Below are 24944 nucleotides of genomic sequence, written 5' to 3' on the forward strand. Positions count from 1 at the left end.
GTGATTCACAGGACTTGTGTTATGCCTGCTGCATGCAGTGCATCAAAAACAAGGATACACCATCTGCTTACTCAGGCTGATACAGCAGAGAAACGTTTGTTCTTCCTCAAATGTAAGAGATCACTGGACTGGAACCAGCATCCTAATGACTTGCCACATAAGTTGCTCCCTCTGAATGCCTTGAGTTGTTAAACCTTCTCCCTTCAGAGTTATTTAGCAGCTAACAGGTGTATGTTGGACAGCATGTACTGTAGAACGCTTGCAAAGCTCTGTACTATTGATAGAGGTGGAACTAGTGCGCTCATCTTTTGTAAGCCATTGGTTACACCTGGAGTCTTAAAACAAACAGTGAATAGGGAGGATGTATTCAATCACATCATGTCCTGTTCCTTCAGTGAGTGGCAGGAATGACCATTCTACACTTCAGTTCCTTTAACAGGTGCCATGATAAATACAAGTGACTAAAAATGACTCAGTTTTACAAACTACTGTTTAAGTTAAGCCTTTTCCAATAACTCCATTAAAGTAAAAACCAGACAGTATTCAAAGCCAGGGGCACTGGAAAGTTGTCCTCATACACCTTGTGCATTCCACATGGAAATGCTGTCCAGTGCCACAACCCCAGCAGGGAGAGAGGTAAACTATTCAACGATTATCTCCTTCAGCAGCAGATCTAAGGTATTTCTGAGGCTACATTGGTAAGTGCTGGATTCACTGTTGCATACAGGATATTTTCTGAAAGCTAAGTATAATGATGTGGCATGCTGCTGAATGCTACTGTTGACAGGTGGAGCCCATCCCATTTAGCTGTCTCACCCAGAACAGACTAATTTGGCAACTGCACACACAGAAAATGGGTAAATAGTATTACTGAATAACATTTTCCTAATATTCAGCAGCCAGAGTTAAAGTCCTCCAATCCACAGCAGCTGTCTGTTGGCTAAAACTGTTCTGTTTTGAAGTAGTCTGAAGTGTGGGGCAGACAAAATAAATTTCTATTTGGAATGTGGAAACATGAATTGAACCAACTCTTCTATGTTCAATTAAAGTAATATTTCGTTTGAACTACTTATTTTAAATCCAGGCCTCGGATCTACAAGGATCTAGCTCTAAATGCACAAAAAAGAAAAGTAACTATCCCCCCCCAAATCCAATAGTACTAAATCATTTAATACAACAAAAAGAAGCAATAGAAAGAGTAGAAAAAGAGGAACAAGTGAAACATAGGCTACGTCTTCACTACGGGGGGGGGAGGGTCGATTTAAGATACGCAAATTCAGCTACGCGAATAGCGTAGCTGAATTCGACGTATCGCAGCCGACTTACCCCGCTGTGAGGACGGCGGCAAAATCGACCTCCGCGGCTTCCTGTCGACGGCTCTTACTCCCACCTTCGCTGGTGGAGTAAGAGCGTCGATTCGGGGATCGATTGTCGCGTCCTGACGGGACGCGATAAATCGATCCCCGAGAGGTCGATTTCTACCCGCCGATTCAGGCGGGTAGTGTAGACCTAGCCTCAGGTGCAGCAAAACAGCCTCCAGCAAATCCAAAAGTGTGTGTGGAGAGTGACATCTACAGGCCACAGAGAGAAATAGTCCAACTGGATATTGCTCCGATCTGCAGATTAATTATTCCCAACAGTTTTACAATGTACAGAAAACCACTCATCTTTAATGCTGTCGGAGAACATGCCAAAAGTACTTCTTTTGACATGCATACACCTCTCACACAACACAATCCACACTTCTGTAAGAATTCTTCACCTGTTAGTCAGGGTGGGCAGCTTTTGTTTTATCTCCAAGCGTTCCTATTGAGTGTGTTTTCCAAGCTGACTCCAAAATTTGTCCTCCTTCAGTGTCTTCCCCCATCTTTTTCTGGATCTTCCCCATGGTCTTTGTTCTGTGAGTACCAGATAATGTACTCTCTGGGCAACATATACCAACTTTTCTAAGAATCAACACACTCGAATATATAAAATTGCAGATATAGCATCAGAAGCAGAGATAATACTGGAAAGTAGCCAATATAAAGGAAAAGGTATATTAAGTTTAACCATATTATGTATTCAGGAAAATATTGCTTCTTGAGAAATCTTGGTATTTGATTGCATTGTTGCTTTTTTAAACATTTGTACTCTTCCCCTTTGCTACCTACTTGCAAATTATGCATCATGTAGTGCATTTTCCTCATTCTTCCACTGTACATTTGTGCATTTATTTTAATTATAAATAAGTGACTCCTATATATGCAGAGTTTGCAATTCTGTAGATGTTTTGATACTAGTAAAGGTTTGTATACAGGTCAAAATTTTAAGGCATTTTGCAAACTCTTAATTTGTAAAGGTACATTGCCAAGTTAGTGCTTTGGTCAGAGAACAGTAATAATTTTCTGGCTCCAAAGGAGTAAGTTTGCAAATTTAGGCCCTGATTCTGCAAATACTTAACACAGACTTCAGTGGGACCTAAATCCGTCCCTGTTCAGCAAAGCACCTAAGTACATGCTTAAATTCTCTGCTGGATCAGGGACAGAAAAAGGACACATGGTAGATAAGAGACCACTATTTCAAATTGAGAAAGGCCTTTTCTGAAAGTTATAGTTTGAACTTTATATATAGTGCCTGCTGTCTGATCCTTAAGTGGCACTTTTCCATCTCAACACACCTGGAAGATAAATTGGCATTATTAATCTAACAGATTGGCGCTTTGCCCAATCTGTGCCAAGTGTTTGAAGTCGTACTGTGCCAGTGGCAGACAAAAAAACAAAAAACAAAACAGAACCCGGGATTCCTTGCTTTCTATTTTCCTTTTCTAAATCCCAGTCTCGAATAGTTCTGCGCAGAGTTGTTTTAAAGGATATTTTCTTCATTTATGTTCCAAATCCAACAGTGTCCACATCACAACTACTGCTTTTCAGATACACTGAGTTTTGTCTTGCAATCACAAAGAAAAGGTTGGGTTGCAGGAGCAGCACAGTGCAGTATGCACTGTCAGAATAAAGCTCTGGGTAAAATAAATGGTTATTCCACATTCCGGTAACAGTAATAACTATTAACAAGTTAATAGGCACCAAACATACCTGCGGTAGAGTGGAAAAAACGGGAAAGGATTAGTGATTAACTGAAATTGAGCACAAGTTTTACACACATGCTCAGTGTGTTCAAGTTACTATTCTTTGGCTCCATAGCCTAGTACAAATATTTCAGTCTCTACTGAATCCGGAAAATTTTGATTTTGAAAATATCTGGGTAAAATATAATTTCATATTTTCATTCCTGGCTGACATTTTTTACTTGCTTTAATGTATCTTGGATCTCTGTTTTAATATGGTATCTTACTTTTCACATTTCCACAATACAAATCATTACTCTCGCTATTTAATTATAGAACATTTTTATACATCTGATAAAAAGGCCTGTGATTGTTAACCAAAGCACCGGTCAAAGTTATCATCAATCTGGCTGCTGTTCAGCAACCTATGTCAAAGAAGACGGTAATCTCAGTCCACAAATGACCTCAATACAAAAGTCATCACCATGATTGGCACACTGGTTTGTCAGTTTCAGGGTCGATATCAAAGTAAGCCAATTTATCCTCACACCTAAGAAAGTCCCTGACTAAATGGAGTAATCTGGGGAATCTGCACTTCTGCTGTATGGACTGCACTAACTCTGGATAAGCTAACTTTGGTCTCCACAATTAATTTTTATTTATTTATTAAAAGGAAAGCTCAATTTACTTTAAAAGAAAGCACTGAGCTCAATCCAGCACACTTGACCCCTAAACCCCACTCTTTCAAGCAGTTAAAAAAATCTGCACTTTAAAAAAAAAAAAAAGGGGGCGGGGGCTTTTACCTTTATGTGGCTTTTGGAAACTATATTAATTCTCCCTGATACAATGGGTTTCTTTTGAAGAACTATAGGACTTCAGAGTTCCCATATACAGTAGACAAATACACACTGCATTTTGATCAGTGTGGAACTACTCTCTGCTTCAAGATTCTATGAGAAACCTTATGTGTCTACCCTTTCATTTAGCCTTTTGTAGCACCTCTGTTATTAAGGCTTAGAATTTGGCATCCAGTTGTGGTAATTGTGAAAAATAGATACACAATTCTAAAAACCAGAGCCTAATAGTTTTGAATCTGTTGTCCTGCGGTAGGACCCAAATTTAGGTTTTATTTTTAAAAAAAAGCTTTTAATCAACTCTAAAGCCAACAGAACTATTTTCACTCCAGTGGAAACTAATTTTTTTAAAAAGTAACATTCCCAACTCAAACATTGCAGCATTGTGCGAGGGCACAAGAATGCAAAAATGTAGTTAGAAACTGATTATAAACAAACTCAAAATTTATTATTTTCGTGAGTTAAGCTAAAGTTCAAACTTATAGAAAACACACACACACAGGGAAAGTAAATTAGCTTGAAGTGTTGGGTTTTAATACTCTACAGCATTACTAACACCACAAAGGAAGGGGTGTCTAATAGTGATTAAACATGACTGAGTTTCAGGGGATGAAACTGGAATTCTGGTTTCCTCACCTGCTCATTACAAGGATTTAGAGGAGGGCGAGAGAAGAAGTAATGATAGTAGTCTAGTTGACATTTAACAAAAAACAAGCCAGAGAACATCGCCCTCTGGTGTTTTTGAACAGCTAATGCCCATTAATTCACATTCAAACATACTGAAGTCAAATGAGGTGCTTCCCCTGCCAGTCACTTTGTCCAGAATCCCAGAACCACTAAACCCACATTTTCAGCAAGCAAACGCTGCATTTTCCGTTTTGAACATGGAGTTTACTATTTTGAGAAATTAGCAAAGATTTAATTTTATCTGCTTTGGTATAGTAAGCTATTAGTAGCTTGTATAATCTTCATGTTTGAAAAAGTAGTTTACTTATGTTAGGTATAACTGGCATATAGTTACCCCCAGCTGTAAAAGGTCAATAAATAAAAAGGCAGCTAAAAATATATCTGTTTTATTTACCAGTTTTCTAAAAAGCAAAAAGTCATAAAAATTAGTCACAAGTGACAAAACCAAAATATATTGCACTGTGTACAGAAAACATTGTTGACAAAAGGTTATGTCACAAATCATATTACAACATAAGTTATAATTTTTCCCAACCTATCTAAAAGTGGAGATTTGTAATTTTAAGGTTACAGGAAAATATTTTAATACTACCCTGTAAATGCACACACTTTAAAAAACACAATGGTAAGTTGTTGTGTAAACACATATACAAAATGCTCTAAATACACCTTTTCCCTCCCTTTCACTAAGTTACAAGATGTGTGTTAAAAAAAAATTAACCAGAAAAGCATGCTAATGGTGAAAAAAAATTACAAAGTGGTTGAGAAGTCCCTGAAAGTTGTTTGTACACTTAGATTGCACTCTTAAAGCTTTATTTCTCAATCACTCTGGTCCAATTAAAATAATATATTTTTGCATGTAATAATGGAATATACGCAATATGCTGATATATCTGCACGGCTTAATTTCTGCACAAAACATCTAGTACATTGGACTTTATAAACACTGAAAAATTAAATTGGGTTTCCCCTTTGAGTTAATATTTACACAGATTTAAGTCTGATCTTCTTTCACACTATTAAAAACAATGGGAGTATGAGATCGTGCTGGTGAGTGTTTCATACAACATTAAAGTGAAATAGAATCACAACTTACTAGTGACCATGAGATTCATAAGTTCTTCCTTCAAGCTATAAAGATGAAAAACACCAGAAATACAGTTGTAGTAACTGTAAACACATTAAGTGAAGATACATTAAAACTAATGTTTTGATTGCAGCTGAACCTCTTTATTTTCCCGTTACCCTTCAGACTCAGTACTGCCATCCAGAAGTATTCTAAGCGTAAGTGTTCTTTATCTCAGTACTTATTGGCAAATCCACCCTTTTTTGTCCTCTTCTCATTGCCAAGCAGTATAAAAGAACAGCTGCTGCACCTAATGCACAAATATCCAGATCCATACAATTCCAGAGGTACTACAAGTAAACTTACTGACAGCAAAGGATTCTACTGACATAGCTAAAGATCACTCAGTGATATAATGAAATGAGTACTGTTCTGAAAACCTTTTCCGTGTATAACAACTATCTTGAAGTTGAGAGAACTCTCTAACCCTCTGAACACATGTATGTTTAATGTTTATTTAGCCAGAACTGAAAGACTGGTGGCCAACTTCATGAAGGAACAAACTAGAAAGAGGGGTGCACAAACTTATACCAAGCTTTAACAAACAGGCAGTGGTAGATAGGCAGTGTTCTTTTCTGTGGTTCAAGTTTTTGAACATATACTAGATATAAATTCTCAGAACTAATATTTCAGTGTAATGAATAGTTCATAACGTTTCAATGGTCATGAAAATAAAACATTACAAAGTTCATGGCACTCCTTTATGTTCTCCCATACATTCACAATTTTAATCTGTGACCTAAAAATTTTATGACCAGATACTGACGTTGGTAATATGCTATTAAAATATTTCCAGCATTTAAATAACATGAAAGGGAACAAAGAATATGGGATCAACTAATCGGAGAAAGGATAGGAATTGTGAATCAAAATACCTGCAGAGTATCAACATTTTTCTTCAATATAGTGGACTAATTCAGTAATTAACAGTGATTCCAAAATGTAAATTCAATTTAACCCTGCATTATTACTAAGTGGATATTTGAAGAAAACAGAACTAAACTATGTATTTTGCAGCATTAATTAATCTGATTACCAGATCTATAGGCTTTCATGAAAGCTTCTACAATTTATAGAAAAGCTTTAGGCATTTAAGTGCGAGTCTAATTTTTTTTAAATAAAAGGTTTTTGTTTCCAACAGTGTACTGGAGATATAAAGGATTGCCCCATTCAAAGAGATTCATTCACAAATGACCTTTTTCTAGAACAAAAAATCCATTTGTTTTATAAACCAGATTCATTTAACTAGAAACAAGTTTTAAAACCTTTAAGACATGCTGATGCATCACTGTAATTTAAAGCAGCTACTTTTTTAAATACTGCCAAATATTAGGTTTGTTCTTCACTGATTTGACTCAGGGTAGTCAAGATGTTTTCTTCACTGGCTTCAATCATTTCATTAAGCTCCATTTCATGGATTTCTTCGTCATATGGTGTATAAAAGCGGCTTCGTGTGTTGACCTCACAGTAAATACACTCCTTCAAAAGAAATACGATAGTGACATATCCTCATAAAGCATTAAGTGAACCAATTCTTAAAAGTTAGGTCGACATAGCTGTGGCACTTAGGCAGAGGTGGATTAAGGTTTCGTGGGGCCCTGGACCAGAGCAAGTGGGCGGCCCTTTCCCCACACCTTCCGCCTGTAGCCCCGCCCCGGTTCTGCTCCTTTCCCCCACCCGTTCCACCCACCGTCCCACTCCATTCCACCCCCCACTGCAGCCCGTTTGCTCTTTTCTGCCCCCCCCCCGACCACCACCACTGCAGGCCCAAGCCCAGAGAAGCTCTGCCCCCTCCTTCTCCCACCCGGGCCCTAGGGCTGCAGTGGGGAGTGAGTGCTCCCCCAGCCCCGAGGCCACGGCAGGGAGCCAGAGCTCCTCCAGTCCCTGGACCGCAGCATGGGACTGGGCACTGGGGCTTCCCCTGCTGCCCCGTGCTTCTGTGGGGGGTGGGATTCAGGGCACTGGGGCTTCTCGCACCCCACTTGCCCAGAGCTATCCGGGCCGACTGGTGCCTCCCTATACTGGGGGAGGGGGCACCAACTAAAGGGAAGGACGCGTGACCTCCCTACATGTCTCCTCCCTGCCCCCAGCCCAGGGCCCATGCTCTCCCCCCCCCGCCACGTTACCTGCTCTCTCTGTTCTCCTGCTGTCCGGCTCCCCTGTCCCCCCGCCCCCGGCACATTTGGCTGCCTCCCACCCTTCCTGGCAGCCAGGCCCGGGCGGGGAGTGGGATGGAGTTGCTCTCCGTGGAGCGGGCTGCCGCTTCTTCCCAGCCAGGCTCTCTTCCAGGCAGCCGGAGAGGCTCTGGCCCCAACCCTGCCCCTTGTCTGCTGGGGACGAAGTGCCCATTTTTCCTGAGCCCCCCTAATTGGCCAGGGCACCTAGGCAAGGGCCCCTTGGGATAATCTGCCATTGCATGTAGGCATGTTAAAAATTAGTTAAGCTGACCTAACCTTTGATGTAGATACAGATAGGTCAAAGGAGGAATCATTTTGTATATGTGAATGTTCTATATCAGTGGTTCTCAAGCTTATGTATTGGTGACCCCTTTCACATAGCAAGCCTGTGAGTATGATCCCCCCATATAAATTAAAAACTATTATAAATGCTGGAGGCTGACAGCTTGTGACCCCCCACCTAATAACCTTGCGACCCCCTGAGGGGTCACGACCCCCAATTTGAGAACCCGTTCTATATGATAGAATCTTTGACGGTCCATTTGTGGTCACTTGCGAACCATCTGCTGAGGTGGTCTGTGACACACTGTGCCTCGAGGGAACCTCCTGCACCCCCCATGTTCATCCTTATAATATGATTGTGTGGTATCCAATGCAAAGTTTGTCATGTCAGGTGTCTTCAGAAGGTTCATGATGCACTGAGCATTGTTGTTATAGTGAAGTTATAGTAATTGTTGTTAAAGTAATGTTATAGGTTGTTATTTCATGTATATAGTTATGAGGCTGAAAATTTGTCCTCGTGGCTTAAAACAGGCCCAGGCAAAAACTCTCCAAGAGCAGAGGGGCAGTTCACACCTCATCAGGGCATATATGGGACAAACCCAACCCACCCTCAGGAACAAAGCACACTGGCCTAGGCAGCAACAAAGGGTCTGTTGGACTCTCGAGTGAGTCACCTCCCCTTCCTTTGGTCAGTTTGGGACTGCGATGAGGTAATGCTCACCTGACTCTGAAGGGGTGGGCAAAGCCAAGAGGGAAGAAAGAACATGATAAAAGGGAGAGACGTTTGCCATGCTCTTCCTCTCTCTTCCACCTACATCTACAGACACCACCACAACAAGAGACTGAAGTGCTGATCAAAGGGAGAGCCTGGCTGAAGGGCAACCAGCCAGCCTGTGGTGAGAAGCATCTAAATTTGTTAGGGCACTAAGATCAGTTTCGAACGCGTTTTGCTTTTATTTCATTTGACCAAATCTGACTTATTGTGCTTTGACTTATACATCACTTAAAATCTATCTTTGTAGTTAATAAATCTGTTTGTTTATGCTACCTGAAGCAGTGCGTTTGGTTTGAAGCGTGTCAGAGACTCCCCTTGGGATAATAAGCCTGGTGCATATAAATTTCTTTGTTAAACTGATGAACTCATATAAGCTTGCAGTGGCCAGTGGGCATAACTGGACACTGCAAGACAGAGGTTCCTAGGATTGTGTCTGGGACTGGAGATATTAGCTAGTCTCATTCAGTAGCACAATCCAAGGAGCAGCTTACATGCTAGAGGCTGTGCGTGAACAGCCCAGGAGTGGGGGTTCTCACAGCAGAGGAGGGTAAGGCTGGCTCCCCGAGTCAAGGATTGGGGTGACCTAGCAGATTACCAGTCCAAATAACACCAGAGGGGAACCACTAAAAACTTCTGCAAGCTTGCCAAGCGTAGGCTGGCTCGGATAACGTGGTGGTAAATGCATCAGTTCCAGAGACAAACAACTTCTTGGCAAAAAAGGGGATGGATTGCTGTCTGACGTAAAACATTGCTGTTGTGTTGTCTGTCATGACCTGGATTATCTTTTATTGGACCAACTTCTGTCAGTGGAAGAGACAAGCTTTTGAGCCTCAAAAGCTTCTCTTTCACCAACAGAAGTTGGTCCAATAAGAGATATTACTTCACCCACCATGTCTCTTTATTATCCTGGGACCAACAAAGCTGCAACAACCCTGCAAACATGTTCTGGACTGTCATTCCCTGTAGCGTGAGAAGAAGTGTGTTGCAGGCTAGAAGAACAGCGCTGAGCCCTACCATGTTTAGTGTAACGATCTGTAATTATTGTAAGTTAAACAAACTCCAGATTCTTGCACTAAAATTTGGAATTAAACCTGTCTCTCAATGTAGATGATCAAGTTTTCTGTGTAACAACTATAAAAATGAGTCTCAACAGCAAATAAAGACTTACATAATAAAGAGTAGTAGTAATCCATTTAAACTTACTGAATTAGCAACTGCTTTTGGAAGTCTAGTCTTCTGGATCCATGGATGAACTTCAATAAGCTCTCTTTTTTGTTCTTCTGTAAACTTCGGCTGGAATTTCTGCATTTGCTTTAGTTTTTGTTTGTCCTCTTTTAAAACCATTTCCACATTTCTAAAATAAATGTATTTAGAAATTGAACTTCACAGTTTTAAGGACCTAAAGTCTAATTTTTATCTGGCTTGCACATACAAATATCTTGTGGAAAGCTAACATTTTAAAGCTTCCCCCCTCACCCCCAATGAATCTACGTTAAATTTACAACCAATTGTAAGTCTGAAAGATGTTATGGTTGTGTCAGCATCTTCCCAAGTTTGCAGACAGACCACTCCTGTGCCTCTGCTGCTAGCTCATTGCTTTCCTGAAGTGCAGCAGTGAAAACAGACTGTTTTCAGAGTGACTCTTCAGAAACCTGCTGGCAGCATCTGTGAAACTGACAAGAATGTTGTCAGTTGCACTCTGCTGCTGCTTAAGAAAGCTCTGAGCTAAGGCAGATACAGGCACTAGAGGTATTAACTAGAGAGGAGAACCCCAAAGAGTCTGGCTTTCTGATGGGGGTTAGAACAGAAAAAAGGAGACCTGTTCTCTACAACACGCAGCACAGTCAGGCAACTCTAGAATTACAAGTGACAGAGAGACAGAAAACATTCCTCCTTTCCAGGAGTCAGAGGGGGTAGGGAATTTGGTTCAGGAATGTTTAATTAAATTTGACCATTTACTAGTCACTTGCTGATATGGAAGATGAAACCCCAAAGCAGAGTCAAAGGACAGCACCCTGGTAGGAATCCCAGTACCTTCTCCTTTCCTGCCAGCAGGAATAGGAATAGGTTGGCTTCTCACTTAGGTGTTGCATTTCCACTGTCTTTCATATCAGCCTCTATGCTGGTGAGTTTAAATCTCTGGTTATTAGACACTGTTCACTGGAACAATATTTGAAACGATATACTTTTGCAACTGTTGCTACTCTTAGAAATTCTAAGGCTTGAGCTACAACTAAAACTTAGCTCAAACTAGTTATAACGCTTAGGGCTGTGAAAAATGTCATCCTCTGTGTGATGAGTTAGGTTGACCTAACCCCCACTATAGACACAGTCAGGCTGACCAAAGACTTGTTCCGTCAGCCTAGCTACTGCCTCTTAAGGGAGTGGATTTACTACAGTGACAGAAAAACACCTTCTGTTGCTGCAGTAAGGTCTATACTACTGGTGCAGCTGTACCACAGTAGCATTTGTAGTATAGACATACACTAAGTCTATATTTATATCAGATTAATAGGGAGCACTAAAGTTAACCACCACCCCAGTCCAACCTCACAGGAGCTTCGCTTTTCACACACCTACCTGCAGTTTTGATAAATTACTGAAAGACAGATAGAGGAGGAAAATCCAAATCAAATGTTTTAAATTAAGGGTTTACTCACTGCTTGTGGGTCCTTATCCTTCCTAAGGTGCAGAGAGTGGGGCTTTGTGAGGAGCAGGGAATGTGTGTGTTTATAGGGTGGGGAAAGGATTTAGACAGGAGGCAAGCATTTGAATGTGTAGGTTTTAAGTGAAATAGCAAGAGTACAGTGATTTGCATACTACAATCACCTCACTAATCCATGCACTCCAACTGATCGAGGTCTCACTAGTCAGACTAAAAGGATTTGTAAGTATACAATTGTCAGTCAGTAACTGTACAACATCCTCAGCCAATACCATAGTTTAGGATCATATTAATCCTACTGAATTGGACTTATCCTTGTTTCTATAGCTATCAAATACATCCATCTTTCTAATCTTTTAGGCTAGTAAATAGAAAGCACACTAAAAAGGGAGCAAGCTTGAAAAGCAGAATGACGTAACTGCTTAGTCCATTCAGGGTCAGATAATCCTTAGTGAAATCGCACCTCTTAGCTCATACAGGAATAAAAGTACTTAGAGTTACCGGGATGGTATCTGGTAAGTCATCATAACAGAGTCATCTGTATTTGCCATCAGTAACCAGATAGGATCCTGAAGGACATATTTAATGAAATGTTCACTGTTTTCCATTTCAGTGTTCTTTTTTGTATTATGATTATTTTCTGAGGAGTCGATGCTTCCAAAATATTTGCTGGTATGACTTGTCTCACTACTGCCTTTAAAAATAAAAAAAGTAGCTTTTATAATAAATGTCAAAGGTTCCATTTTAGTACATTGTTTGAACTATGCTTTCTTCCATAACAGGCATACTCTTTTAGCCAATCAAAATGCCTGATGGAGGTGTACAATAGAGAACCCCCTTAAAAGTCTCTGAGTAGATCATCTGTGTTAACCTCCTACATCAGAGGTGGGCAAACTACGGCCTGCCCAGCCCCTGAGCTCCTGGCTGGGAAGGCTAGTCCCTGGCTCCTCTCCTGCTGTCCCCTCTCCCTTGCAGCCTCAGTGCTACACACCGCCAGCGCTCTGGGCGTGGTGGCTGGCTCCGGCCGGGCTGGGTCGCGCAGCCGCAAGCTCCTGCCGCTCTGAGCGACATGGTAGGGGGCGGTTGGATAAGGAGCAGAGGGCTCCGGGGGGCAGTCAGGGGACAGGGAGCAGGGGGTGGTCGGATGGGGGGGCGGTCAGGGGATGGGGAGCAGGGGCGCTTGGATAGGCATGGGATTTGGGGGGAGGGGGTGTGGATAGGGGTCAGGGCAGTCAGGGGACAAGGAGCAGGGGGGGGGTTGGATGGGTCGGGAGTTCTGAGGGAGGCAGTCAGGGGGCGGGGGCCAGGCTGTTTGAGGAGGCACAGCTTTCCCTACCCAGCCCGCCACACAGTTTCGCAACCCCGATGTGGCCCTCGGGCCAAAAAGTTTGCCCACCAGGTCCTACATCCTACAGAGGGAAGTTTCCCACAATAGCTGTTGCTGCCAAACATGGAATAGAAAGTTTGGAATGGGGGGGAGGGAGGGGAAGGTCAATAGAATACATATTCATCTTCCTATGCGCTATTACCCAGAAAAGACTGCAGCTAAGAAAGGAACCCTATCACACTATCTGTAGTCAAAATCCAATTCAAAATAGGACTGAACACTTTAGAGGCAGTATTTGAACACAGGACAATGTTACCCAGAAGCTTTTTTTTATTATTATTCTAAGATCTGCAGCTAAAGAAACAGTTTAAATTAGTTCTTTTAAGAAAATGAAGAAAAAAACCTCATCTATTGATCTGTCACAATTACCTCAAATATCTTCCTACCTGGCCTCACAGCCTCTCTACAACTAAGATAGCATATGTTAGTTGTTCCAAATGCAGCCCAAAGAAAAACATTTAAACAGAAGTCAATGTTTCTCCATTTTCAACAAGCTATTACAGCAGCCCAAGACAAATAAAGCTACATGAAATTTTTAAATGTCGTAAGATTATGATTATAAATTAGATTTAAAAAAAGAGTATGATTTTACTGTAAAGCTCTTGAGGTCAAAGTGATATCTGTAATAGCTCACAATCCCCCTCTTAATGTTTCACAAGGCATGATTACATTTAACCAGTAAATGTTACCTGTTCTGCTCCCTGACATGCCACAGCCGTTGGATCCAGATCCCAACGACTCAGCAGCTGCTGATACACCACTTCCTGATGAAGCTGAGCCAGTGCCTGAATATGTATCCTCTTGAAGTAAAATATCAAGTAAATCACTGGACATAGAGAGAGAATCGCTATTTTGAGCTTCCACTGGAGAATCAATCTGGGTGAGAGGAAGGTGAAAATGAAATCATCACCATTTATTCACTAACATTTATGTTAATATATGGGACAGACTTCAGTTCTTTACATAAAATTAAGTAACAGTACCTTTTCATAGAGAAAAGGGACAGCTGCACAACACACAGGTAGTCTGACTGATAATTAATTAAGGAAGTAGAAGGAAGTGGGTTAATAGGTTTGTCATGTAATCTTTTAGTCAAATAACTCATTTAGATTTCAACTACATATTCTTTTTCAACACAAGTTAAAGCTTAAACATCTCTCTTCAATGTAAGGAAATAGTTTGTCAAAGGGACAGTATTAATGTACTTCACTGTGCTGGAGCCATCTGACTTCTTCTGCAGCATCTAGGTTCTATGGGACAGGAAAGACTAGGAATTGTCCCTATTGTAACTTAATTTAAAAAAAAAAAAACCAGCTATCACCATTGCTATAAGAGGAAAAAAAGATAAGGCTTGTCTACACACAGTTCCCTACGGGAAAAAGCTACATGTGTACAAACATCTTTATATTGGTTTATAATTAGTGCACTCTAGGGGATCGTACCAATAACTATACTTTTTTATAATACAGTAACAGTATTTTTTCTAATCATGGCTCCTCACAATGCTGTACACAGTGTAGATCCCACTATAGACTACTATAAACATGTGCCCTTTGTTCACAAGACCGGAGACACACACCTCTGTGCCTCCTTGTGCACCTGTACAAGATCATAAAGGGCAGAGTGGCCACAACCCTCCTTCAGTTCTCTTGCAATTCAAGGCGTGTACTGCTGAGGAGTGCTAAAAGTGGAAACAGGGGACAGGTCATAGGATCCACATTGACTACATCTCAAAAAGCCTGTGACTGTAAGGTAAGTAACCGTTCTGAGTATGTGATAGTGTGGAACTCCACTCAAGTCGACCAGCAAGCAGTATCTACCTGCAGCAGTACCTGGATAGTGTGAGGGAGTGTCTTGTCTATATCAGTCAAACAGAGACTGAAGTACTTATCCTCTGAACTTAGCATCTGCCCTGGCAGCCATGTCAAGTGCATAATGCTTGACAAAAGTTAGTGGATTGCTCGAGGCATCTGCCTTAGAGATCTCGAGGACTGACATGTTCCGGAAGCTGCTGCCTGTGCCCTGGTGGAGTGTGCATTAATGTCGGGAGGAAAAGGCTTGCTAGCCAACTGATAGAAAGTGGAAATACACTGTGTGTATTGATATTTCTACGCTTGACCTTTCAACACGCTGGATATGACCATGCAGAGGAGGGTGGAGAGAGTCTGAAAGGCTGTGTCCTGTTGAGATAACAAAGCAGGCCCTGAAAACATCCAAAGTATGAAGCTTCTTTTCTCCAGCAAAGAATGCAATTTCAGGAAGAAAAGCAGTAAGATCATAGACTGGTTCAGGTGGAATACTGAGACCACTTTAGGGAGGAACTTAAGGTGCAATTTCACCACCATTGTGTCCCTGTCGAAGGATGTTTTCCATGCTGATGTGATGGCCATAAGAGAAAGTCTTTATGGTGAGGTGGTATAATGATCACTGTGATAGAAGTTTGAATGGAGGTTCCATAAGTTGCAGGAAGACAATGTGAAGGTCTCATGTGGGAGTTGGGTCTCTAATTGGAGGGCAGGGATGAAGAAGGCCCTTGAGAAACCTTGACACTGTAGAGTCAGAGAAGACCGAAAATGACTATCCGAGCATATCACACTGATGCTGCAGCTAGGTAGACTAGAGCTAAATGCCAATCCTGCCTGTTTTAGGAGCACTATGACCAGAATCTTTGGTATCAGGACCTGTATTGAATTTTGGGCTGCCCCCATGGGAAAAAAAAAATCTTTTCAACTTTGAGGAATTAGTCCTCTTGTTGGAGGTCTTTTGGCTTTGTAAAATAATCTCCTGAACCTATAAGGAGTAGTCTGTCAGTCTTACTCATCCAATCAACATCCAGGCAGTTAGGTGTAATAACTGTGGATCTGGGTGAAGTATTTGACCCTGGTTCTGAGATAGCATGTCTGGACACATGGAAAGGCATACTGGGAGGATGGCTGGACATATACATGAGATCCTACAGCTAAAGCTGCTTCAGCCAGTAGGGGCTACCATAACTGTAGACTTGTCCCATCGTATCTTGGATATTATCCTGTGGATCGGGGAGGGAGGGGGGAAAAGGATCAGTGATAAAACATAGGAGTTCTTGAGACCAAATGAAGAAAGGCTTCTAGAAGGGAGGCTGGGTTCACATCCCCTCTGAAACAGAAGTCCCTATATATGAAACTGTCCACAGTGGCAAAGATCTACAGTAGGGGGTCTCACACTGGTGGAATATCAGGTCAAGAATGGATTTCTGCAGTGTCCACTCAAGACTAGTTAAGTTCCAGCTCAAAGTGTGCCAGGTCATTGCTGACTCCCGGAAGATTTAGAGCTACCAAGATTGCCGCATGCTGATGATGCCATTCCCAGAACTTCATGGCTTTCAAAAAGAGATGGGATGATTGAGGGCATCCTTGTTTGTTTATATAGTGCACTGCCACTATATATAGTGCTCTGCCAATGTGCCATCTGTCTGCACCACAGAGTTTGAAGAACAGGCAGGAAAGCTACGGAGGCTAGCCTGACAGCCCTTAGTTCCAATGAATTCATGTAGAGCTTCAGATGATTCTGACACCATGAGTCTTGCATCTGAAGGTGGTTCAATTGGGTGCCCCAATCTGTTCCTGACATCTGTAACTAGCATAATCACTGGGGAGAAATTGAAAGGAGTATTCTCTCATGTTCAGTGGATCTAGCCACCGCCTGAGATCCTGTAGGACATGAGGCTAAACTATCACTCATCTGCTCATATGATGCTTGGATAGGAGTAGGTGGTCCTCGAACAGTGTTGTGGAGTCCACAGATTAAGTTTGGCAAGTGGTGTCACATATGCTCATACAAAAATATGGCCTAAAAGCTTAGGGCATGTATGCGCTATTGTCAATTTGACTACACGTCATGCACTAATTGACTAAAGGGACCAGAACCTGTCCTCCAGCAGATACCTTTGCTGATCTGGAGTTGATTAGAGCTCCTATTAACTCTACCAACTGTGAAGGACAATTTCTTGTAGTTCACCAGGAATCCCAAGTGGGAAAACTGGGAAAGAACATGATCTAGGGCTGTTTCAATCTTTTCCTGGGACCTTCCTCTTATCAGCCAGTTGCCTACATGGGGATTCCTGGTTTCTTAGATGTGCCATCTCTACAGCCAGGCACTTGGTGAACACTCTTGATGCTATGGAGAGTCCAAATGGCAGAAACCTGTACTGATAATGGTTGGAACCCACTGTGACCCTTAGGTATTTCTAGTGGGCCAGACGGATAGAGATGTGGAAGGATCCTGCAAGTCGAGAGCCATGAACCAGTCTTGAGCTTGGAGCAATGGAAGCAAGCGTAACCTGAGAGTGAGAGTGAGTGTGTGTCTCTATATATAAAGACCTCCTTTTTTCTTCAGAAGTACCAGGAGTTTGAAGCCTCTTCTCATGTTCCTGGGGAACCTCTTCTACAGCTCCTAGATGAGGCCACTTCTGTTTCCAATAGTTTCCTGTGAGAAGGATTCATAAAGAGGGATGGGGAAGAAGCTCATATTCTGTGGACTGGTTCTGGTGCTGCTCTTGAACACCTCATCGATCTGAGGATGTGTCAGTGTAGCAGAGTTTAGAGTCAAGGTTGAGAAAGCTGTTGTCCCCTACTGTACTTCAGATGCTCCTTTGCATCGCATTCTGTCTATTGTAAAACTGTATATGCTGCCTCTGCTGATATGCAAGCTGAGGGCAGGAAGCCTTTCAAAAGGGTGGAGGAGCACAGATCCCCAGAAGTATAAAGTCACCATAGGATCTTTCAGAAAGAGTAGGACACTGTCAGTCCTTTCAATGAACAATTCTGAGCCATCAAAGAACAAGTCCTCAATTGTGGCTTGTACTTTACAAGGGTTATGTGAAGCTTGGATCTAAGGCAGGGGTGGGCAAACTACGCTTCTGGCCTGGGAGGCTAGCCCCCGGCCCCTCCCCTGCTGTTCCCCCTCATCCGCAGCCTTGGCTCACTCGCTCTGCTGCTGGCACAATGCTCTGGGCAGTGGGGCTGTGAGCTCCTGGGGCAGCATAGCTGCAGAGCCCGGCCTGATCCGGTCTCAGTGCAGTGTGGTGGCAGAGTGGCCCGGCTCCAGCCGGGCAGCGCGGCTGTAGCACCGCCAGCTACCGGTGTTCCAGGCAGCATGGTAAGGGGGAAGGGAGGCTTGGATAAAGGGCAGGGGAGTTTGGGGTGGTGGTCAGGGGACACGGGTGTGCATGGTGGTCGGGGAGGAAACAGGGATTGAATGGGGGCAGGAGTCGGGGGGGGGAGGCAGTCAGGAATGAGAGGAGGGGTTGGATGGGGTGGCAGGGGTCCAGGGGCAGTCAGGGGACAGGAAGCAGGGGTGTGTGGATGGGGCAGGGGTTCCAGAGGGGCCATCAGGGAACGGGGGGGGGGGGGGGGGGGGGGGGGGGAAGGGAAGCAGATAGGAGGTGGGGTCTGGGCCACTACTCCCTCCCCTAACCGGTCCTCCATACAATTTACGAAACCCGATGCGGCCCTCAGGCCAAAAAAAGTTTGCCCGCCCCTGATCTAAGGTCTACCAGCGCAGACATCAGCTAGGGTAAGTCTTACTGCCACTGGTGGTAAAAGGGAACCAAAGGAGGGCAGAGGCCATGCCACCTTTTAAGCCCTAATATAGCAGCATGAGGCAGCACAGGGCACATGTACAGCTATGGACACTGCCAGTCCAAAAAAATCCAGTCTTGCAGACATGAGGCACATGTGCATCTACAGTGGGATCCAAACTGACACATGCCATTGTAACTATATTGGTGTTTCTTTGGGTATGGAACCTGTGTGTAGACCAGCCCAAAGTTTAGTGGGGTGACTAAAAATTGAGGTTGGGCAAAGGATTTAGAAGTGACATTTGTATGGACTAATTCTAACAGCAAAGTTAGACCTGTATAGAAAGTATTACCTATCTTTCTTTCACGTTGAAAAGAACTATCTCAGTAAAAGATTTCACAGCAGGTATAATACAATTATGTTTTGAAGGTTTATGAAAAAAAGTATGTACCGAACATTTTAGGAAGCTCAGACAGTTTAGAAAAGTTTACAGTGAAAGCGTCAACAAGATGAACTGTTAGTGGTTAAGTAAGACACTAGGAAAACACTTTCTATCCCAACATCTACATCTCAGAGCAGGTTCTAACTGAAAAGCAGACTTACAGTTATACTGTAAAGGTTTTGCTGCAACATAGGTCAAGGATACTTGGAGATTCAAGCTTTTGACTGAATATATTAAAAATAGAAAATTAGCTCAAGTATAGCATATGGTACACTCCCACCTGGAAAGGTAGAACTTTCAGAAAGTTTATGCTAGTCATGAAAATTAAACACAGAAATAGCTTGTTTGTGAAAATTGAATTTTCTACTCTATCATCTTGCAAAAGTGCAAGATATCAAAAATGTAATTAGTACAACATCAGTCTCTGTTTCAAGTCAATCAAGTTCAGAGTTTTTCTTTGTTAAGAAATGCAACATAACACAATTAAGAATGTCAGATGAAGAAATTGACCAAGATTGAGAGAGTCCTAAGAAAAGTTACAGATATGAATTGTTCAGACCAGTGATCTATCTAGTCCAACAGTCTCTCTGAAAATGGACAGCATTAGATGCTTCAGAAAAAGATGCAAGAAAACCTGTTACAGACAATTATAGAATAAACTGCGCAATGAAGAAGTTTCCAATTTTTGAGAGTTAGCGGATTATGTATTAAAATATGATTAATATTAACTTTTATGCTAATTTTAAAAAAAACTTATGTATATAAATCTGATTTTTTTAAAATCATATTATACTGTCAGCCTCAATGATATTTACTGGTAAGAGAATTCTGTAGGTTAATCATGTACCATGAAACAAGTATTTCCTTTTGTCAGTTTTAATTTGTTGCCTTTCATTTTTGTTAATGTCCCCTTTTTTTGTATTATGAGAAAGGATAAATGAAAGCACACAATTTACCTTTTTCATGACATCTCTCTTTTTATTTGTCTCTTTTCTAAACAGTCTCAATTTTATCAATCCCTCTCCATATAGTTATCATCTCATGGACCCTTCTCTTTCTGCTCTCTCTCTTTGAAATAGGGTGATCACGATTGATCATTTGACTATGCCACATGAGGACATTCCATTGGCTCAGAGAATGACATATTTTCAGAATTATTTTCTATCCAATTCTTTATACATTCTAACATTTGTTTGCTTTTAACTACCACTGCACATTGAACAAAAATTTCCATTGAGCTGTTCACAATGACATTAAGTCATTTTCCATGTAGTTAGTTACTTTCAAACTCAATGATGAGCATGAGTAATACAAATTATTCCTTTCAATATACTGTATTTGTCAACAATGAACTTTTTCCTCTCAAGTTTCTAAAACATGATTCTCTATAGGTGCACCTATTACATTAACTCATTGGTTGAAAACTTGATACAAGGAAAAGCATCTAGTAAGCACACTTTGTACTTTAGAAATGAATCCGGACTACTTGTCTTACTACCTGAAAGCTCCCCCCCCTTTAAAATAATAAGCTTTATGATCCATTGTGGGTAGAATAGTGTTAAAAAAAAAAAAAGTTATTTTTTCCCCTTGTCTAAAACAGAATTTTACCAAAAAAAAAAAAAGTCATCCAAAGATCTAAATTCAGAAAATTTTGACCAACCCTAAATATGGATTAGTCTATGTTTTTTTAGTGTTTTAATCTAATTAACCTTTAAGAGAAAAATATTGCATGGTCTGCTTAAACTAGTTAAGACTTATAAAATCACATGGCATTCATTGTGCGCTCTCTCTGCACCAACACTGAGGTATCTGGATCTTGCTTAATATGCCAAGAAAATGGCGATAGCTCCACAGGTAATTTAAACACACACATGCCACTGTAAGACAACAATTCTATAAAGCAAAAGTTATACATATTGGTTAACTCCTTTGCATTATAGACTGGGATTTCCCAATGAGCGCTAAAGTAAAATGCATCAGAGATTCGTAGTGTTGAAAATAAAACACTGGGTGATGGCAAGGTCCTAACGTTTTGGAGATAGAAATTTCAGGGCATATGCATTAGCATCAATGCATTTTGCATCAACTACATCATCAGAAAATCCACATTCCCAATAACTATTTTTAGGGATTCCATAAAGGTTAACACTGCTATGTCATTTACTACAATTAACTGCATAATATTGATGATTCATAAGTACACAAGTAACAGTATACATATCTTGGGTACGTGCATACGTGCGCACGCACGCACACAACATATATTTTTAAGGGGCTAACAGGGGTCCAAATCATCTCACTATTAGCCTACCTCAGTGTTGTTAAATCCTGTATAGCAAACATTATTCCAACAGAGATCCTCAGATTTTCAGAGTTTAAATTCAACAAAATCAACACCCACAAGTTGATCCTTGAAATTTAAGGAACCTGAGGTAAAGGGGAAACTGACTGATGGTCCATACAATTTTACTATACCAAGTTGACAAAGGAAAAGCTAAAATGGTGTAGATACACATATATTAATTATTTTCCTCATTTCATTTGCCAATGTACTGTACTTTGGATTTTAAAATTACAAAAATGTGTGCTTAATTCACAGTTACATTTCCACTTATTTGCCCCTGAAACCTTGTAACCAAACAGTTTAAATAATTAAGTTGCTAAGATGGTTTCTTAGAATCAGGTTCAATTCTCTTTTCAAAAAGAATATTGTGTGTTCATATTAACTGAATAAAATGTAACCGGTCTTGCGATATACATAATACATTTCCAAACCTCTTCTACTAACTTTATATTATAAACTTTTTAAAGCAGTTAAAAAAAAAGTAGTAACAAAACAACATGCTATTTTTGTTCAGTATGAAAACAAATTTCATTTCCCTTCTTTTCCTCAGGGAAAGAGTAAGTTTAAAGTCATTTATTTCACTAGAATGAGCTCACTGGAAAAGTCTGAATTTCCAACCTAAACTTGAGGGTAGGGTTAAAGAGATTACATTGAATCTCTGCAGCAAAAAAGCAAATTGTACAGCTTTAAAACTGATGGGACAATAAACTCAATTTTAAACTTTTCTGAAGTATTTCTGCACATGAACTATGAAGAATAGCTATGTTCAAAGTGTAAAGATGTATCTTTTTCTGGAAACTACATGCAATACTTACAGGAGAGGATCCTTTTCTGCTGCTGTCATCAGTTATGGGTTTGCCTGTGGCTCCTCCTTCAATTAAAGCTCCATGTAAACCAGCAGCAGCTCCACTTTCAGCACTTTTGGGGGTTTCTTCTAATTGCAGAAGGTTTAGCTGTAGAGGAGAACTGCACCTTGACTGAAACAAAGGTGGTGAGGCCTGATCTTGAGGACCAAGAGACTGCGGCGTGGAGGAACGAGATGGATCATTTCGTAATTCCATGGCAGGAGCCTTTTCACTTTCTGCTGGTGTATTATAATGGAATGGTTGTGTTGGAAAGAATGTCTGTTGAGGGAAAGGATTTGGGGCAGCTAATGGTGGCAGTGCTGAAAACACTGCCTGTGAAGAGAAAGTAGGATTAGCAGAAAAGTTAGGCTGGCCATTGTAAAGTGTCTGGGGTAAATTATTGTTCATTTGAGGGTACATGTAGTTGGGGAGCACAAGTGCTACCACTGGCGTTACAAGAGGTGCAGAGAACTGTGATGGCTGCATAGGACAATTATTTCTAGAATCTGGTAAATCACTGAAACCAGAAAGGCATGCCTCAGGACCTGGTGGCACAGTTCCTGCTGCTGAAAAAACCGGAAGTGGATATGCAGGCATAACAGCAGGGAAAGACATGGCTGAACGGCTAGCTTGAGAAGTATCTGATGGTGACCAAGCTGTACTATTTAGGCCTTGCAGAGGAAATTGAGGAGGGAGATTGGGTCCAGAAGTTGTACTGTCAGAGGATTCCTGTGGTTTAATTCGTTTTGGTTTCGATTTCCTGTTCTTTCCACTTTTCCTCCAGGACTGATCTACTCCAGAAGTAACATTTCTTTGCCCACGAGCACCTGGAACAGAGTGGGGAAATAATTACATCAAATTGTGAAGTGTCCCTTCAAGTCATTCTCAGAAGTTGCTGAAAATTGTGTCTGTTGCTCTATTCCAACCGAATGGAACTGACTAGGGAGTAGTCAGGTTCACTCTTCCGCCTCTGGCACAGAAACTTTGCAGGAACAGCTGTATTAGCACAATTGCAGAGAAAGGAAAATCAAGAGGAGGGGAAAAGAGCAGTGCATTTTGTGCCCAAATGTAGTCCTTCGCCCCTTTGGCCAACAGTTTTGATGCAGTGACTTCTGTTTTTGAGGGGTGAGTACCTCTAGAATTCTCTCTGGCCAATAAAAATAGCAACTGCAGAAAAGGCAATTCTAGCCCTCTTTGTTTTAGAGAATCACTGCCACACAGGCCTTTAATTTGGGAGAAAACTCTAAAGACTCTCAAGCTAGCAAAAGAGGGAATAAACCCAGAACAAAAGATGTAGCAAAACTAGGAGAAGTGATGTGGTGATTTTTTTTTTTTTTTTTTTAAGTAGAAGAGCGTGTTGCTTTATTTTATGTGGAAGACTACACTAAAATTTTCTTTTTGTTACGAACTAAACTGGTGTCAGTAGTCAACTGGATTGATAGATGAAAGAAATTCATAAATGTCACACATTTGAAAATCTCCATTCTGGCGCACACTTGCCAGAAGGCAGGGAAGAAAGTTTCTTGATTATCAGTGGTGTTAAACACCTTGCTGTGGATTGTGCATAGTATGTAGATGTCAATAGCTACATGGTACATGAGCCATAATTAAAAATTGAATTCTGCCCTCTCAGACTGAGTTTGACACTGCTGATCTAAAATCAGTTCAACTAATACATTAGTTCCCTACCCCATAATATGACCATCTTTCATGATCATTTTCATTCATCACCATCACAAAATTACTTATAAGTACATTTATCCAAGCCCCCGTCTCCCCATTCTCTGCCTACCAGATTTGGGGGGGGGGGGGGGGCTCAGGACCTCTGCCTTGCAGTGGGGTAGGGGCTTCAGCAGGAGTGGGGCTGAAGTCCCAAGCCTCGGCTCCCGGCAGCTGTGCTCCAGCTTTCGAACTTCTGAAGATTGTTGTATGCGGCTCGGAAGGCCAGTAAGTTTGGCCACCCCGCTATAGATTCTTTAAATACAAATGCAATAAATCTTCAATTTGTAACGGATGCCAGTTATCAATACAAAAGATACAACTATCCATGCCTATTTTACATATAATGTTACCATTCTATTGTTTCCTCCTACCATGTGCCCTACAGATCAGTGTCCCTTTTCCATTCCGTTCTGGGCTTCCTGGAAGGGGCAGGATTTCATATCCAGGGTTCAGTGATCACTGAAGCCTAACTTTAGCCAAAGAAAAATGACAATTGCATTTGTACCACCCTTAAAGTGATCCATGGTTTAACAATAGCTTCTGAACCTGCAACATCTAAGATATGTTTTTTCCTGTTCACAGATAATTTTAATGGTTAAAAAAAGTTCAAAAGACAACTATTGCCTTACCACGTTCACCATGAAGTCCTTTGGGTCTATCTTGTAAGTAGTAATTGCAGCGGGATTGAAAAATCTTGAATCTTTTGATTTCTTTGAATTTATTCAAAAAGCTCTGCTCTTCTTTTTGTGTATGCACTGCAAGGATTTCCTTTGTAAGTCCCAGTTTCTTAAATGGCTCTTTTTCCTGTATAGCATGTATAGTGCTGGATGGAGGGACAAGAAGTTGACTATCTAAGAGTTCTGTTCCACTAGGACCATCTTCTATCATTTCTAGAACAAAAGTGAAAAAATATTTAAGGCAAATGAGGCAAATATTCTGCTAATTTTAAAATTAAGACTTTACGATAAAAGCACTCGAATTCTAAAATAAGATGTCTGTCCATAAGATGTCTGTCCATAGCAACAAAAAAGCAT

General features: G+C 41.3%; 1 protein-coding gene across 7 annotated transcripts in view; it reads right to left on the reverse strand.

The window, feature by feature from the left end:
- Positions 1–4976: 4976 nt before the first annotated feature.
- Positions 4977–24944, reverse strand: part of PER2 (period circadian regulator 2) — a 76537-nt gene continuing 56569 nt past the window's right edge. For all 7 annotated transcript variants that reach the window (XM_024221614.1, XM_024221579.1, XM_024221601.1 and 4 more), the window contains 6 exons: positions 24540–24800; positions 22159–23015; positions 13689–13875; positions 12114–12306; positions 10151–10301; positions 4977–7192 (listed from right to left, as the gene is read on the reverse strand). In XM_024221614.1, the coding sequence (XP_024077382.1) occupies positions 7043–7192; positions 10151–10301; positions 12114–12306; positions 13689–13875; positions 22159–23015; positions 24540–24800 (1799 nt within the window). In that variant the 3' untranslated portion in view covers positions 4977–7042. The remainder of the gene's footprint in view (positions 7193–10150; positions 10302–12113; positions 12307–13688; positions 13876–22158; positions 23016–24539; positions 24801–24944) is intronic.

Source organism: Terrapene carolina, unplaced genomic scaffold (genome assembly GCF_002925995.2).
Source record: "Terrapene carolina triunguis isolate 2854851 unplaced genomic scaffold, T_m_triunguis-2.0 Scaffold88, whole genome shotgun sequence".
NCBI lineage: Eukaryota > Metazoa > Chordata > Testudines > Emydidae > Terrapene > Terrapene triunguis.